General features: G+C 50.5%; 1 protein-coding gene across 3 annotated transcripts in view; it reads left to right on the forward strand.

The window, feature by feature from the left end:
- SEC14L1 (SEC14 like lipid binding 1) overlaps positions 1 to 12,625 on the forward strand; it is a 62,415-nt gene extending 49,790 nt beyond the window's left edge. Inside the window, exons 18-19 of one of the 3 annotated variants that reach the window (XM_074320460.1) lie at positions 9,975 to 10,076; positions 10,618 to 12,625. In XM_074320460.1, coding sequence (XP_074176561.1) covers positions 9,975 to 10,076; positions 10,618 to 10,852 — 337 coding nt within the window. In that variant the 3' untranslated portion in view covers positions 10,853 to 12,625. Of the gene's footprint in view, positions 1 to 9,974; positions 10,077 to 10,540; positions 10,560 to 10,617 lie in introns of those variants that run through there. The other 2 variants (XM_074320463.1, XM_074320461.1) reach the window with 2 other exon arrangements.
- Positions 12,626 to 13,916: the final 1,291 nt, after the last annotated feature.

Genomic DNA, 13,916 nt, shown 5'->3' on the forward strand with positions numbered 1-13,916 from the left:
GGAGTCCCTTTCCAGGCTGCTCAGTGGTCCCAGCTCCGGGCAGGGAGTTGCCTCCCCTTGCGCCACCTTGTGGTCTCCTTGGGGACACATCCCCCCTCACCCGTGGGTGCCGTGCTCCCTTCAGCTCTGCCTTGGGAGATTCTCCAGCCCTCATGTCTGCTGAAACCTTGCCTCAGAAGGGTTGTGTTGGTTAATTTTACGTGTGAATTTGGCCAGGCAGTGCACAGATAAGTGGTCAAACATTATTCTGGGTTTCTGTGAGGTTGTTCTGGTTGAGAATAGCATTAGGTGGGTAGACAGAGTAAAGCAAATTGCCCTCCCCAATGTGGGTGGGCCTCATCTGAGTAGTTGAAGGCCTAAGTAGAAAAAAACGCTGACCCTCCCCCAAGTAAGAAGGGAGTCCTCTGCCTGACGGCCTTTGAACTGGGCTACTGGCTTTTTCCTGCCTTCGGACTGGAACACTGGCTCTTCCTGGGTCTCCAACCTGCTGCCCTTCAGGCTGGAATTATACCATCAGCCCTCCTGGGTCTGCAGCTTGCCAGGCAGGTCTTGGGACTTGTCAGCCCCATAATCACGTGAGCCAATTCCTTATAATCTCTTTCTATATATACATTCCATGGGTTCTTTTCTCTGGAGAACCCTGACCAGTACAGCAAGTGTGCTCCAAAATCCTGGAATTGCAAAGCCTTTGACTTGCAAAAAACTGGTTAAGCTAGAATCATCTCTCTTTGGCATGCGTGTGTGTGTGTGTGTGTGTCTGTGTGTGTGTGTTGGTTTGGGTTTTTTCCCCATCAATAGGCTTATCCTTCCGAAGTAGAATAGAATTGTAGACGGTTACACTGTTCACGTTGAGGGAGAGCTTAGAAGGATGTGGTTCCAGCCCTTCCAGCTTGAGGAAGAGGCAGCTCGGAGAGGTGAGAGGCTGTTCCCTGAGCAGGTGGCTGTGCGTCGGGCTGGTTGAGGGCGATTGGGGAAGCCACTGCGCCTCCCTGAGCCCCTTCTCATCCGTCAATAGTGAAAGCTCAGCTGGAAAATGTCCAAAGTCACTGATCGTGAGATGGCAGGACCAGGTCTTTGCATCGAGATCATGGTCAAGCAAATGAGTATTGGATTATGTACACTTTCAAGTGCTCTGCGCTGTGTGTGTGGGGTGGGGGAGGAGGGGTCGCTGCAGTGTGGATGTGCCCAGGACTCAGGAGTGTAGGCCGGTGCCCAGCTCAGGGAGACACCAGGGCCTGCCCGTGGCTGTGGGCAGGTTCCTCTAGGAGAAGGGCATGCTGGGCGTCGATGGAAGACACGGCACTAAGGGAGCGCTCAGAAAGCAGCCTGAACTTAAACACAAAATAAGAGTGAATGAGTTGACCACGGGATGAAGTTGAAATGCCACCCGACTGTGGCTCTGCTCAGGCGCCCAGGGGAATGCGAGGACAGCTTCTTGCTGACTTGGATGCCTGTTAGAGCCAGGGGCTGTGGGGGGACATGGTGGGCCCTGGAGAGCGGTACCCAGGCCTTCCAGCACCTTCTCTCTTCCCCCCAGGTCTCGCTCTGTGGGGCTCAGCCGGACAGCATGGGAGGCATGACTGTGCACTCACTGCGCAGTGTGGTTTTGTGACCTTAGGGCCTCGCTGTTAGGGACAGGATCTCTGACAGGACATGAGCTGCCTGTGGCTGTGCTCACACCGTATGTCGGTGAGTGGCTTCCAGAGGCAAATTACACACGGACTCGCGTCCACACAGAAGCCAGCTTCTCGCGCCTAAGTGGGTTCTGTGAGAACAAGCTGGTTTGTTTGCTAATGACGTCACCCCGGTTTATTATTTTCTAAAGAGCAAATCCAAAATCAAGCAACTGAATCAAGTATCATAGTCATGAAGGAAAGGCCTTGTATGGGGGGGACTTTCGTGTTGACATTTTTACCGAATGTACATGCAGTTGTAGGAATCAGTACAGAGCAGTCCCTGGTGCCTTTCTCTGTTTCCCCCAATGGTCACATCTGTAAAACTGCAGTCACAACCAGGATCTTGTCATCGACACGCACCACCCCTGCTCCCACTTCCCCTGCTGGCTTGGACTCATCTCTGTGGGTGTGTATTTGCTTCCCAGTTTCATCCCCTGTGTAGGTTCATGCAGCTGCCGCAGTGAAAATACAGAACCTTTCCATCAGCACAGCGACCCCTCACTGTTGCCCTTTTATAGCTGCGGCCACCTCCCTCCCACACCCTCCCGTCTCCAACCCCAGCGACCACTGTTCTCCATTTCTAAAATTTTGTCATTTCAAAAATGTTACGTAAATGGACTCACAGGGTCGGTAACCTTTCAGAATTGGCTTTTTTCACTCTGCCTATGTCCTTGGAGACTGCCACAGGTTGTCATGTGTGTCAGTAGTTCATTCCTGTGGTTACCGTGTAGGAGGTAGTTGTTGGGACCAGTTCAGCCACTCCCCCAAATGGCAGCAGGTTGTCTACTGCACATAAAACTGGAATGAGCATTCAGGTGCAGGTTTTTACTTGAACATAAACTTCCATTTCTCTGGGATAAATGCCCATGAGTGTAGTTGTGGGGTCGTATGGTCATTAGTTGCATATTTAATTTTACAAGAAACTGCCAAACTGCTTTCCAGAGAGGCCGCGCCATTTCCCTTTCTCACCAGCACCGTGTGAGGGGTCCAGTTTCTCCATATCCTCACCAGCATTTGGTGTTGCTGCTAGTTTTGATTTTGTCACTGCGATAGGCGTGTAAGTGCTGTCTCTTGGTTTTAATCTGCGTTTCCTTGACAGCTCATGAACAGCTTTTCATGTGTTATTGGCCATTTGTGCATCCTATTTGGTGAAACGTCTCTTCATGTCTTTTGCCCATTTTCTGACTGGATTCTTTGTTGTTTTATTGTTGAATGAGTTCTTTATATACTGTAGATATGAGTCCTTTGTGTAGGGTGTGTGGTTTGCAACATAGTTGGTTTTAATCTAGAGAAGACATACCCCTTGTGAATCAAAACTGGAAGAGCATAAAGATGTAAATACTTTCACATCAGTCCTTTTCTTTTAAAACTGCAGATGGGTGTTCTCAGGTGCTGATGGCCCTGTCGTGCTCCCAAAGGCCCTGTAAATCTCCCGGCGGTCTCCGAGCCATTAGCCACCTCATGACAGCTACTGACTTCATGTGTGAACACAGTCTGTGTGTGTGAGGAAACACACCCTCCCTTTTAAATCTTCATTAGCTAGAGTCACTTTTTTAAAAGTACAGTGGTACTTCGGTTTTCGAACGTAATCCGTTCCGGAAGACCGTTCTGAAACGTTCGAAAACAGCCGACAGCGAGGCCTCAGGATCTTAAACTCAGCAGAAGTTGCATGACATGTTCGACTTGCGAGGCGTGTTTGAAAACCGAAGCATTTATTTCTGGGTTCACGGCGTTCGTAAACCAAAATGTTCATCAATGGAGACGTTCAAAAACTGAGGTATTACTGTAATTGGTTTTTATCATAAGAAAATACTTCCTCACAGTGAGATTTCAAACAGAAGAGAAGGGAGTAAAGTAGAAATAAATGTCCCCCCCTCCCCACTTCCTGGCTCCCTCACCTCCAATACTCCATCCTATTTCCCAGAGACAACTATTGGGACGTTTCAGGTGGTCTTTCTAGAACTTTCCTAGTCGTACAGAAGCACATACATGTGTATAATTATGCATTTTTCTCTGAGTGCATGTCTCCGCGGTCTTTCCACATCATTCTTGACTGCCTGCCCACCTGCTCGGTCCAGTTCTTGATCTGGCTGTTAACTTTTTTCTTTCCAAGTTGAAATCTGTCTTCCCCTCTCCAGGAAAGTGCCCCTCGGCCTTCCTCGGGGCAGGTATTCTCCAGCCCTCATGTCTGCTGAAACCTTGCCTCAGAAGGGTTGTGTTGGTTAATTTTACGTGTGAATTTGGCCAGGCAGTGCACAGATAAGTGGTCAAACATTATTCTGGGTTTCTGTGAGGTTGTTCTGGTTGAGAATAGCATTAGGTGGGTAGACAGAGTAAAGCAAATTGCCCTCCCCAATGTGGGTGGGCCTCATCTGAGTAGTTGAAGGCCTAAGTAGAAAAAAACGCTGACCCTCCCCCAAGTAAGAAGGGAGTCCTCTGCCTGACGGCCTTTGAACTGGGCTACTGGCTTTTTCCTGCCTTCGGACTGGAACACTGGCTCTTCCTGGGTCTCCAACCTGCTGCCCTTCAGGCTGGAATTATACCATCAGCCCTCCTGGGTCTGCAGCTTGCCAGGCAGGTCTTGGGACTTGTCAGCCCCATAATCACGTGAGCCAATTCCTTATAATCTCTTTCTATATATACATTCCATGGGTTCTTTTCTCTGGAGAACCCTGACCAGTACAGCAAGTGTGCTCCAAAATCCTGGAATTGCAAAGCCTTTGACTTGCAAAAAACTGGTTAAGCTAGAATCATCTCTCTTTGGCATGCGTGTGTGTGTGTGTGTGTGTCTGTGTGTGTGTGTTGGTTTGGGTTTTTTCCCCATCAATAGGCTTATCCTTCCGAAGTAGAATAGAATTGTAGACGGTTACACTGTTCACGTTGAGGGAGAGCTTAGAAGGATGTGGTTCCAGCCCTTCCAGCTTGAGGAAGAGGCAGCTCGGAGAGGTGAGAGGCTGTTCCCTGAGCAGGTGGCTGTGCGTCGGGCTGGTTGAGGGCGATTGGGGAAGCCACTGCGCCTCCCTGAGCCCCTTCTCATCCGTCAATAGTGAAAGCTCAGCTGGAAAATGTCCAAAGTCACTGATCGTGAGATGGCAGGACCAGGTCTTTGCATCGAGATCATGGTCAAGCAAATGAGTATTGGATTATGTACACTTTCAAGTGCTCTGCGCTGTGTGTGTGGGGTGGGGGAGGAGGGGTCGCTGCAGTGTGGATGTGCCCAGGACTCAGGAGTGTAGGCCGGTGCCCAGCTCAGGGAGACACCAGGGCCTGCCCGTGGCTGTGGGGAGGTTCCTCTAGGAGAAGGGCATGCTGGGCGTCGATGGAAGACACGGCACTAAGGGAGCGCTCAGAAAGCAGCCTGAACTTAAACACAAAATAAGAGTGAATGAGTTGACCACGGGATGAAGTTGAAATGCCACCCGACTGTGGCTCTGCTCAGGCGCCCAGGGGAATGCGAGGACAGCTTCTTGCTGACTTGGATGCCTGTTAGAGCCAGGGGCTGTGGGGGGACATGGTGGGCCCTGGAGAGCGGTACCCAGGCCTTCCAGCACCTTCTCTCTTCCCCCCAGGTCTCGCTCTGTGGGGCTCAGCCGGACAGCATGGGAGGCATGACTGTGCACTCACTGCGCAGTGTGGTTTTGTGACCTTAGGGCCTCGCTGTTAGGGACAGGATCTCTGACAGGACATGAGCTGCCTGTGGCTGTGCTCACACCGTATGTCGGTGAGTGGCTTCCGCCCAGAGGCAAATTACACACGGACTCGCGTCCACACAGAAGCCAGCTTCTCGCGCCTAAGTGGGTTCTGTGAGAACAAGCTGGTTTGTTTGCTAATGACGTCACCCCGGTTTATTATTTTCTAAAGAGCAAATCCAAAATCAAGCAACTGAATCAAGTATCATAGTCATGAAGGAAAGGCCTTGTATGGGGGGGACTTTCGTGTTGACATTTTTACCGAATGTACATGCAGTTGTAGGAATCAGTACAGAGCAGTCCCTGGTGCCTTTCTCTGTTTCCCCCAATGGTCACATCTGTAAAACTGCAGTCACAACCAGGATCTTGTCATCGACACGCACCACCCCTGCTCCCACTTCCCCTGCTGGCTTGGACTCATCTCTGTGGGTGTGTATTTGCTTCCCAGTTTCATCCCTGTGTAGGTTCATGCAGCTGCCGCAGTGAAAATACAGAACCTTTCCATCAGCACAGCGACCCTCACTGTTGCCCTTTTATAGCTGCGGCCACCTCCTCCCACGCCCTCCCGTCTCCAACCCCAGCGACCACTGTTCTCCATTTCTAAAATTTTGTCATTTCAAAAATGTTACGTAAATGGACTCACAGGGTCGGTAACCTTTCAGAATTGGCTTTTTTCACTCTGCCTATGTCCTTGGAGACTGCCACAGGTTGTCATGTGTGTCAGTAGTTCATTCCTGTGGTTACCGTGTAGGAGGTAGTTGTTGGGACCAGTTCAGCCACTCCCCCAAATGGCAGCAGGTTGTCTACTGCACATAAAACTGGAATGAGCATTCAGGTGCAGGTTTTTACTTGAACATAAACTTCCATTTCTCTGGGATAAATGCCCATGAGTGTAGTTGTGGGGTCGTATGGTCATTAGTTGCATATTTAATTTTACAAGAAACTGCCAAACTGCTTTCCAGAGAGGCGCGCCATTTCCCTTTCTCACCAGCACCGTGTGAGGGGTCCAGTTTCTCCATATCCTCACCAGCATTTGGTGTTGCTGCTAGTTTTGATTTTGTCACTGCGATAGGCGTGTAAGTGCTGTCTCTTGGTTTTAATCTGCGTTTCCTTGACAGCTCATGAACAGCTTTTCATGTGTTATTGGCCATTTGTGCATCCTATTTGGTGAAACGTCTCTTCATGTCTTTTGCCCATTTTCTGACTGGATTCTTTGTTGTTTTATTGTTGAATGAGTTCTTTATATACTCTAGATATGAGTCCTTTGTGTAGGGTGTGTGGTTTGCAACATAGTTGGTTTTAATCTAGAGAAGACATACCCCTTGTGAATCAAAACTGGAAGAGCATAAAGATGTAAATACTTTCACATCAGTCCTTTTCTTTTAAAACTGCAGATGGGTGTTCTCAGGTGCTGATGGCCCTGTCGTGCTCCCAAAGGCCCTGTAAATCTCCCGGCGGTCTCCGAGCCATTAGCCACCTCATGACAGCTACTGACTTCATGTGTGAACACAGTCTGTGTGTGTGAGGAAACACACCCTCCCTTTTAAATCTTCATTAGCTAGAGTCACTTTTTTAAAAGTACAGTGGTATTTGGTTTTCGAACGTAATCCGTTCCGGAAGACCGTTCTGAAACGTTCGAAAACAGCCGACAGCGAGGCCTCAGGATCTTAAACTCAGCAGAAGTTGCATGACATGTTCGACTTGCGGCGTGTTTGAAAACCGAAGCATTTATTTCTGGGTTCACGGCGTTAAACCAAAATGTTCATCAATGGAGACGTTCAAAAACTGAGGTATTACTGTAATTGGTTTTATCATAAGAAAATACTTCCTCACAGTGAGATTTCAAACAGAAGAGAAGGGAGTAAAGTAGAAATAAATGTCCCCCCCTCCCCACTTCCTGGCTCCCTCACCTCCAATACTCCATCCTATTTCCCAGAGACAACTATTGGGACGTTTCAGGTGGTCTTTCTAGAACTTTCCTAGTCGTACAGAAGCACATACATGTGTATAATTATGCATTTTTCTCTGAGTGCATGTCTCCGCGGTCTTTCCACATCATTCTTGACTGCCTGCCCACCTGCTCGGTCCAGTTCTTGATCTGGCTGTTAACTTTTTTCTTTCCAAGTTGAAATCTGTCTTCCCCTCTCCAGGAAAGTGCCCCTCGGCCTTCCTCGGGGCAGGTATTCTCCATGGTTTCCCGTTATTCATCCGTTCGAGTCAACGTCATTGATGTTCACTGTGGGCCTCGGGTTCCTGGAGAGTGGACGGGGCTGTCAGTTGGCAGGAAAGCGTCGCCCTCAGGGAGCACGTGTGCTCGCTCTGGAGGCCGGATGGTGACAGCCAGCCAGGTGCACCAGCCACGTGTGGGCTGGTCGCTGGGCTCTGACATTTTTTTGTTTGTTTCTGTTTTTTGGACAGAAAACTAATTATTATGAGGTCAAATGTATTCTCTTTTCCTTAATAGCTTCTGGGTTTTATATTTTGTTAGGACCTCCCCACATGAAATTCTCCTACATTTTCTCCTGGTACGTGAATGGTTTTATGTTTTTACGTTTTAAATCTCTGAGACATGTGATGTTGATTTTTGTGTGAAGAGCAAGGTAGTGACTTTGGATTAATCCTTATTGGTTCTCTAGATTCAGTGGCTGCAGGACAGAGCACACTCCCAGCTCCTTGAAGGCCCCTGAGAAATCCTCTAGGGACTGATGCTGAGTGCTGGGTCAGGAAGGGCCTAGAGGGAGAGGCGGACAGCAGCAGTCCCCAGGCAGCGGCCCGTGCACAATCGACGGTTGTAAGTGTTGAAATGTTGCAGGAATAAATCGTAGCCCTAATGCTGAGGACCTCAGGTGTTGCCGTGAACACCTTCTGCCACTGCCCGCTGCAGTGAGAGCACCTGGCAGGGATGTACAGAGGGGTCTTTCCCGCGGGGCCGTGCGTATCTGTGGGCCTTTGCTGCCGGTGCCCCTCAGGTGGCAGGCAGGCCCCAGTCCCAGCGGTCAGCACTCCTATATTGGCATTTAGTCGGCTGAAACACGTGGCCAAATAACCAACGAGTCATCTCTTTTATGACCTCATTTTTTTTTTAATTTTTTATTGGGGAATGTTGGGGAACAGTGTGTTTCTCCAGGGCCCATCAGCTCCAAGTCCAGTTGCCGCCTTCAGTCTTTAGTTGCAGGGGGCACAGCCCACCATCCCATGCGGGAATTGAAGCAGCAACCTTGTTGTTGAGAGCTTGTGCTCTAACTAACTGGGCCATCCAGCCGCTCCTCCGGAAGCTCAGGAGCAGGTCGTTGTCTTCAATCTAGTTGTGGAGGGCGCAGCTCACTGGCCCATGTGGGAATTGAACCAACGACCTTGTTCAGAGCTCGCGCTCTAACCAACTGAGCCATCCGGCCGCCCCTATTGCCTCATTTTTAAATACTTGGGTGTGTCTCCCAAGCTGTTTGGTTTGGAAAATCAAACTGAAGAGAAGATGCAAATGAGACCCGTGGGGATGCTTTGCTGTGCCTGGAGCACCGGCTCTGCTCTGCGGTGGGACGGGTTCCAGGGCCCCGAGTTGGTGGGCATTTTTCCTGTGTGGGCTCTGGTTCCCAGGACTGGTCTGAAAGTGGTGTGCAGTTTTTTATGAAAAGAAAATAAAGAATATTGGCTTCACTGTCTCCAGAACATGTAGTGAATGTCTTAGTTTAAAGGGGCGCATCGTGTCGGCCTGCTGGGGGCACCTGCCTGTCTTGGAGAACCCTGGGCAGCAGGTGTATTAAAGAAATGAACAAAGATGGGATGGAGGAAGAGAGCAGGGCCGGGCCTCGGTCACGTGTGTTGTTTTGCCCCGGGACTTCCCAGCGCCATGTGCTCCAGGCTCAGCCTTCAGTTCCTCCCTTGTTCTCTCCTGTTCCCGGAGCAGGAGGACCTGCTGGGAATCCCATTGGAATGTCACCGGACTCCCTGGGAGGCCTCAAGGACAGAGGACTGGGCAGGGGGCCTCTTCCACTGGTCACGTCCTGCCGAGTGAGGGCTAGAGACGGCCTTGCTCCTGCCTTGTTATCCTGACAGCCCGTGGGGTCAAGTTGGAAGGGTGGGGGTCTGTCTCCTCCAGGGTTACTGTCTCCTCGGTGCATGCGGGGTGGGATAATGCTTTGCTCTGGGGGCCTCCTGGACGTTGTAGGACGTTTAGCAGTATCCCTGGTCTCTACTCTCTAGATGCTAGTAACACCTGCCAGTTGTGACAACCAGCGCTGTCTCCAGACATTGCCCACTGTCCCCTGGGTGGGCAAAACCGTCCCTGGTTGAAAATCACTGTTCTAATCCAACACTGTTAGGACTGGGAGGAAGAAATGGGCCCAAAGAGGTTAAGACGCGTGCCTGAAGTAACACAGTGAGTCGGCGGTGATGGAGCTGGGGCCAGGCCTCTGGCTCAGGCACCCCGATTGGTGTGCTGTCCATTGCAAATACAGCCGCAGGTGTGATGAGTGTGGTTTGAATGGAAGGTGCGACTTGAATTCATCTGAGGTCCAGTTCTCCCACAAACGGCCCCGAGATTGCACAGGCTCAGGCAGGTGGACGTTAATCTCCTTGCCTGTACAAAGAGCCAAGTGCATTTGAATTCCAGGCCCAGCATGGACTCTCGCCCAGCCGGTCCTGCACAGGGAGGAGAGCCTTCCAGATCGCGAGCCTGGACATTCGGACCAGACGGTGAACGGCTCACCTCCAGGTAACACCAGCATTGGTCCCAGCCATTCTGCGTAGCTTCCTGGGGTGTCTACGTCATCAGTACCAGTTAGTACCTACCTCGAAGTACATGATGCGTTGTTCTCACGGAACAAGCATCCTGCAGTCTGCTCAGTAAACCCCTGCCCAGTGTATCAGGTCAGAGTTAGAATATGCTGGAAACGCCGGGGAAAGGAACCTTCAGTAAGAATGCTTTTGTGAGGCTAGGTTTCCCTGTGATTGCTTCCTGATTTTCTGTCTAATAAATGAAATTAGACGTGGTGTGGAATTTATTAAAGCATAAACATTTATTTGGAAGTGGGGATACAAGTGCGCGCTTGTGTGTGCGCGTGTGTGCGCGCGAGAGAGATTTGGGGGGAGGGTCAGACATACCCTAAGGACTGAGTTTGTCTACACTAGAACAGGGTACATGAATTCACTCATGCATTTGATTTTATAATCCTATAGTTAGCAACGCTGGCACGCGATATGCAAATCGGAGAGAAATTGCATGCAAATGAGCAGAACATCGGTTCTATTTTCAGCCTGCTCTGCCTCCCTTGGGACCATCTGACAGAGCCAGCTGGAGTTTCTTATCTCCGTCCCTGTACTTCCCCGATCGCTGGGGTCAGCGCTGTGTGCTGCCCCTGGACTGAGCTGCGCTGGAGGCCGGGCCGGGTTTCTGCAGACCAAGATGCACGACGCAGGCAGCCCCAGTGTGGCCAACCCCTCGGCTCTGCCTGGCTGCACCCCCATGGGGAAGCTGTCAGACCTCTGTAAGTCTCAAGAGAGCTCTTCTCCGGGTGAGACAAGCTGGCGTGCACGGTGTGTTAGCAACGAGCCTAGCACATCCATGACAAGTGTTCTATAAATACCAGCCGCTGTGATGAGACAGATGACAGTGACTCAGGCTGACTCGAGGCCCATCCGATCATTCGCTCAGGGTTCACTTCCTGTCTCCAAGGTGATCACGGCTGGTCGGCTAGGCCTCCAGAGCTGCTGCCATCCTCCAGTCCCCAGCCCAGCTGGGTGCTGTCCCTCTCGCTCCAGCCTTCACAGCTGGTGGAGGCCTGTCTGTCTCAGGAAGGACGGAGGTGGAGGAACAGAACGCTCAGCCTGGCTGTGTGTCCCAGAGAGTCTGGTCCTGCGTCTGTGGTCCTGGACAGGCCACAGGGTGGGAACGTGGCCCAAGCTCATGACACAGCCACACAGCCCCTCACGGCCCAGCAGAGCGGGGCTCCTCCAGGCTGGGGGCTCAGACCACCTTTCAGTGTCTCCTGACATTTGAGAGACAAGCTAATGAACCCAATATGAGTGTGAAAGTCTGCGCGCCCTGGTATCCATGGCTGAATTACATTAGGTCATTAAACATCAACAAACCCGGCCGCCTAGTCCAGTTCCCCTTCCTGGAGACACTGCCCTTCATTGGGGTTTCACGACTTCTGCCCTGGGTGCTTCCAAAGGCCCAGCGCCGGACTTGCTCACTCCCCAGCATGGCTGAGCCTTCGCCAGACCCCCAGCAGACGCAGGGCTCCTGCGTTGAACCTGTGCTGCCAACAGATGTGCCCACGTTCCTTCTGTCCTCGAGTCCGGTTTCAGGGATGGCGACCATGGCCAGCTCGCTGTGCTTCCTTTGGTGGACGACTGCTGTACATCAACCCCAGGACCTTTCTCAGAGGTGACAGTTCATCAGACTTCCCGGCGGGGCTCCTCACCTCCAGCCCTTGAGGAACTAACTGGGAGAGGAAACACCTCTTCAGCGGAAGTGGCCCTGTGCATGCCGCTGTGCCCTAGGAAGTCCTGCCAGCCTCCAATGACAGCTTCTGTCCAGAAATGGAGCAAATCCTTCAGTGAGACGAGATGAATCAAGGAGTAACTGGAACCCCCCTCCCCGCCCCATCACTCAGGACACAGGGCTAGTCTGCAGGGGCCTGTGACTCAAGGAACAGTGTGAACTTGGCCAGAAGCCGCTGCAGGTGGACGGCAGTCTGGCCTCTCAGCAGGTGCAGTGAACGGATGAAGGGAGCAAAGGTCTCGGGGGGAGGGGCTGTTGGCCAGGGGCCTCCCTACGGTTCCAGAATCCTCTGGGCGGCTCCCAGGCCTGAGCCCCGCTCTGTGCCATTGCAGGTCACCCACTCCCCCAAGCACCGTGATTCCTGGACGAGAAAGGGACCTCTGAGGACCCCAAGGGGTTTGTCCTCTGAGGGCACAGATCCCCCAGGCCCCCACTGCAGCTGCCAGCACAGCCCCTCCGTCACACAAGGGCCGTAAATTGCTCTCTGTTGTTGCTGCCTCTCCTCTCAAGCCCATGTCCTCCATGTCATCCGCACACGATTTTCATTAAAAGTCAAAGAAAACTTTATTATGAAAAATTGCAAAGTACAAAACTTTATTATGAAAAATTTCAAAAATTTCAAAGAATGAAAAATTTCAAATGGCAAAGTACAGAAAGGAGCACTAAGAATCTGTATTTAACCATTGCTGACATTTGTCATGTTTGCTTCATCTGGTTTTTCCTAAGTTGTTTTAAAGTAAATTACCACCTTTGTGACATTTTTTGCCCTAAGTATTTGAATATGCGTATCTTCAAAAAGGCACATTTTCCTACTTAATGCAATACCACCTGCTAAGCAAATTACCAGTAGTTCCCTAGTATTATTTAATGGCCAGCCTGCACGCAGATTCTCCTGAGACCACACACTTGTCTGCTGCCGCCGGCGTGTCCAAGCCAGGATCCGAGTAAGGATGGCGCCTTGTGCGGGCTTGTAAGTCTCTTCTGTCGCCTGTAATTAGAACAAGACGCGCCTCCCCTTTTTTTTATGACCTTGCTGGATGACTTCAGGGTTTGCCTGATTGTTTCCTCTTGCTGTCACTTGCTTTGTCAGCGGACATTGCATATGACCTGGAAGTTAGATGTGAGCTAGGTGTGATTAGAAGGTTGGACTTCCGGGTGGGCATGTCTTATAGGTAATGAGCTCAGCAGAATGCACTTCGTGACTGGTGGCTGCACTTGGGGGTTGAATCTGGGCTTGGGGTCCTCACTCTTGGGAGCCATCAGGTAATCTGTGGGGGACCCTTTGGCACAGGGTAAACATCCGGTTCCCTGCCAGTCTGTCACCAGTGTCCACTGAGGACGCTTGCTGGAATCGATTTCATTCAGGGTTACAAAGTGGTGATTCTTTCTTCCTTTCTTCTTTTCCCTTTCTCTCTGTCTCTGTCTCTGTCTCTGTCTCTGTCTCTCTCTCTCCCTCCCTCCCTCCCTCCCTCCCTCCCTCCCTCTCTCTTCCTGTCCCCCTATTTTTTATAAATTTTTCAGTTATAATTGACATGCAATATTATGTTAGTTTCAACACAGTGATTAGACATTTATGTAACTTACAAAGTGATCCCCATAAGTCTAGTCCCCATCGGACACGATACCTAGTTATTACAATGGTATTGCCTACATTCCCTATGTTTTACTTTACATCCCTGTGACTATTTTATAGCTGCCAAGTTGTACTTCTTAATCCCTTCCCCTTTTTCACCCTGCCCCCCAACTCCCCTCTCATCTGGCAACCAACCATCAGTTTGTTCTCTGTATCTATGAGTCTGTCTCTGTTTTGTTTGTTCGTTTATTTTGTTTTTTAGATTCCATGTATAAGTGAGATCATATGGTACTTGTATTTCTCTGTCTGACTTATTTCACTGAGCACAATACTCTCTAGATCCATCTATGTTATTGCAAATGGCAAGATTTCATTCTTTTTTATGGCCAAATAATATTCCACTCTATATGTGTATCATGTCTCCTCTATCCAATCATCTATAAGTGGGCACTTAGCTTGTTTCCATGTCTTGGCTA

The sequence above is a fragment of the Rhinolophus sinicus genome, linkage group LG15 (genome assembly GCF_036562045.2).
Source record: "Rhinolophus sinicus isolate RSC01 linkage group LG15, ASM3656204v1, whole genome shotgun sequence".
Classification (NCBI taxonomy): domain Eukaryota; kingdom Metazoa; phylum Chordata; class Mammalia; order Chiroptera; family Rhinolophidae; genus Rhinolophus; species Rhinolophus sinicus.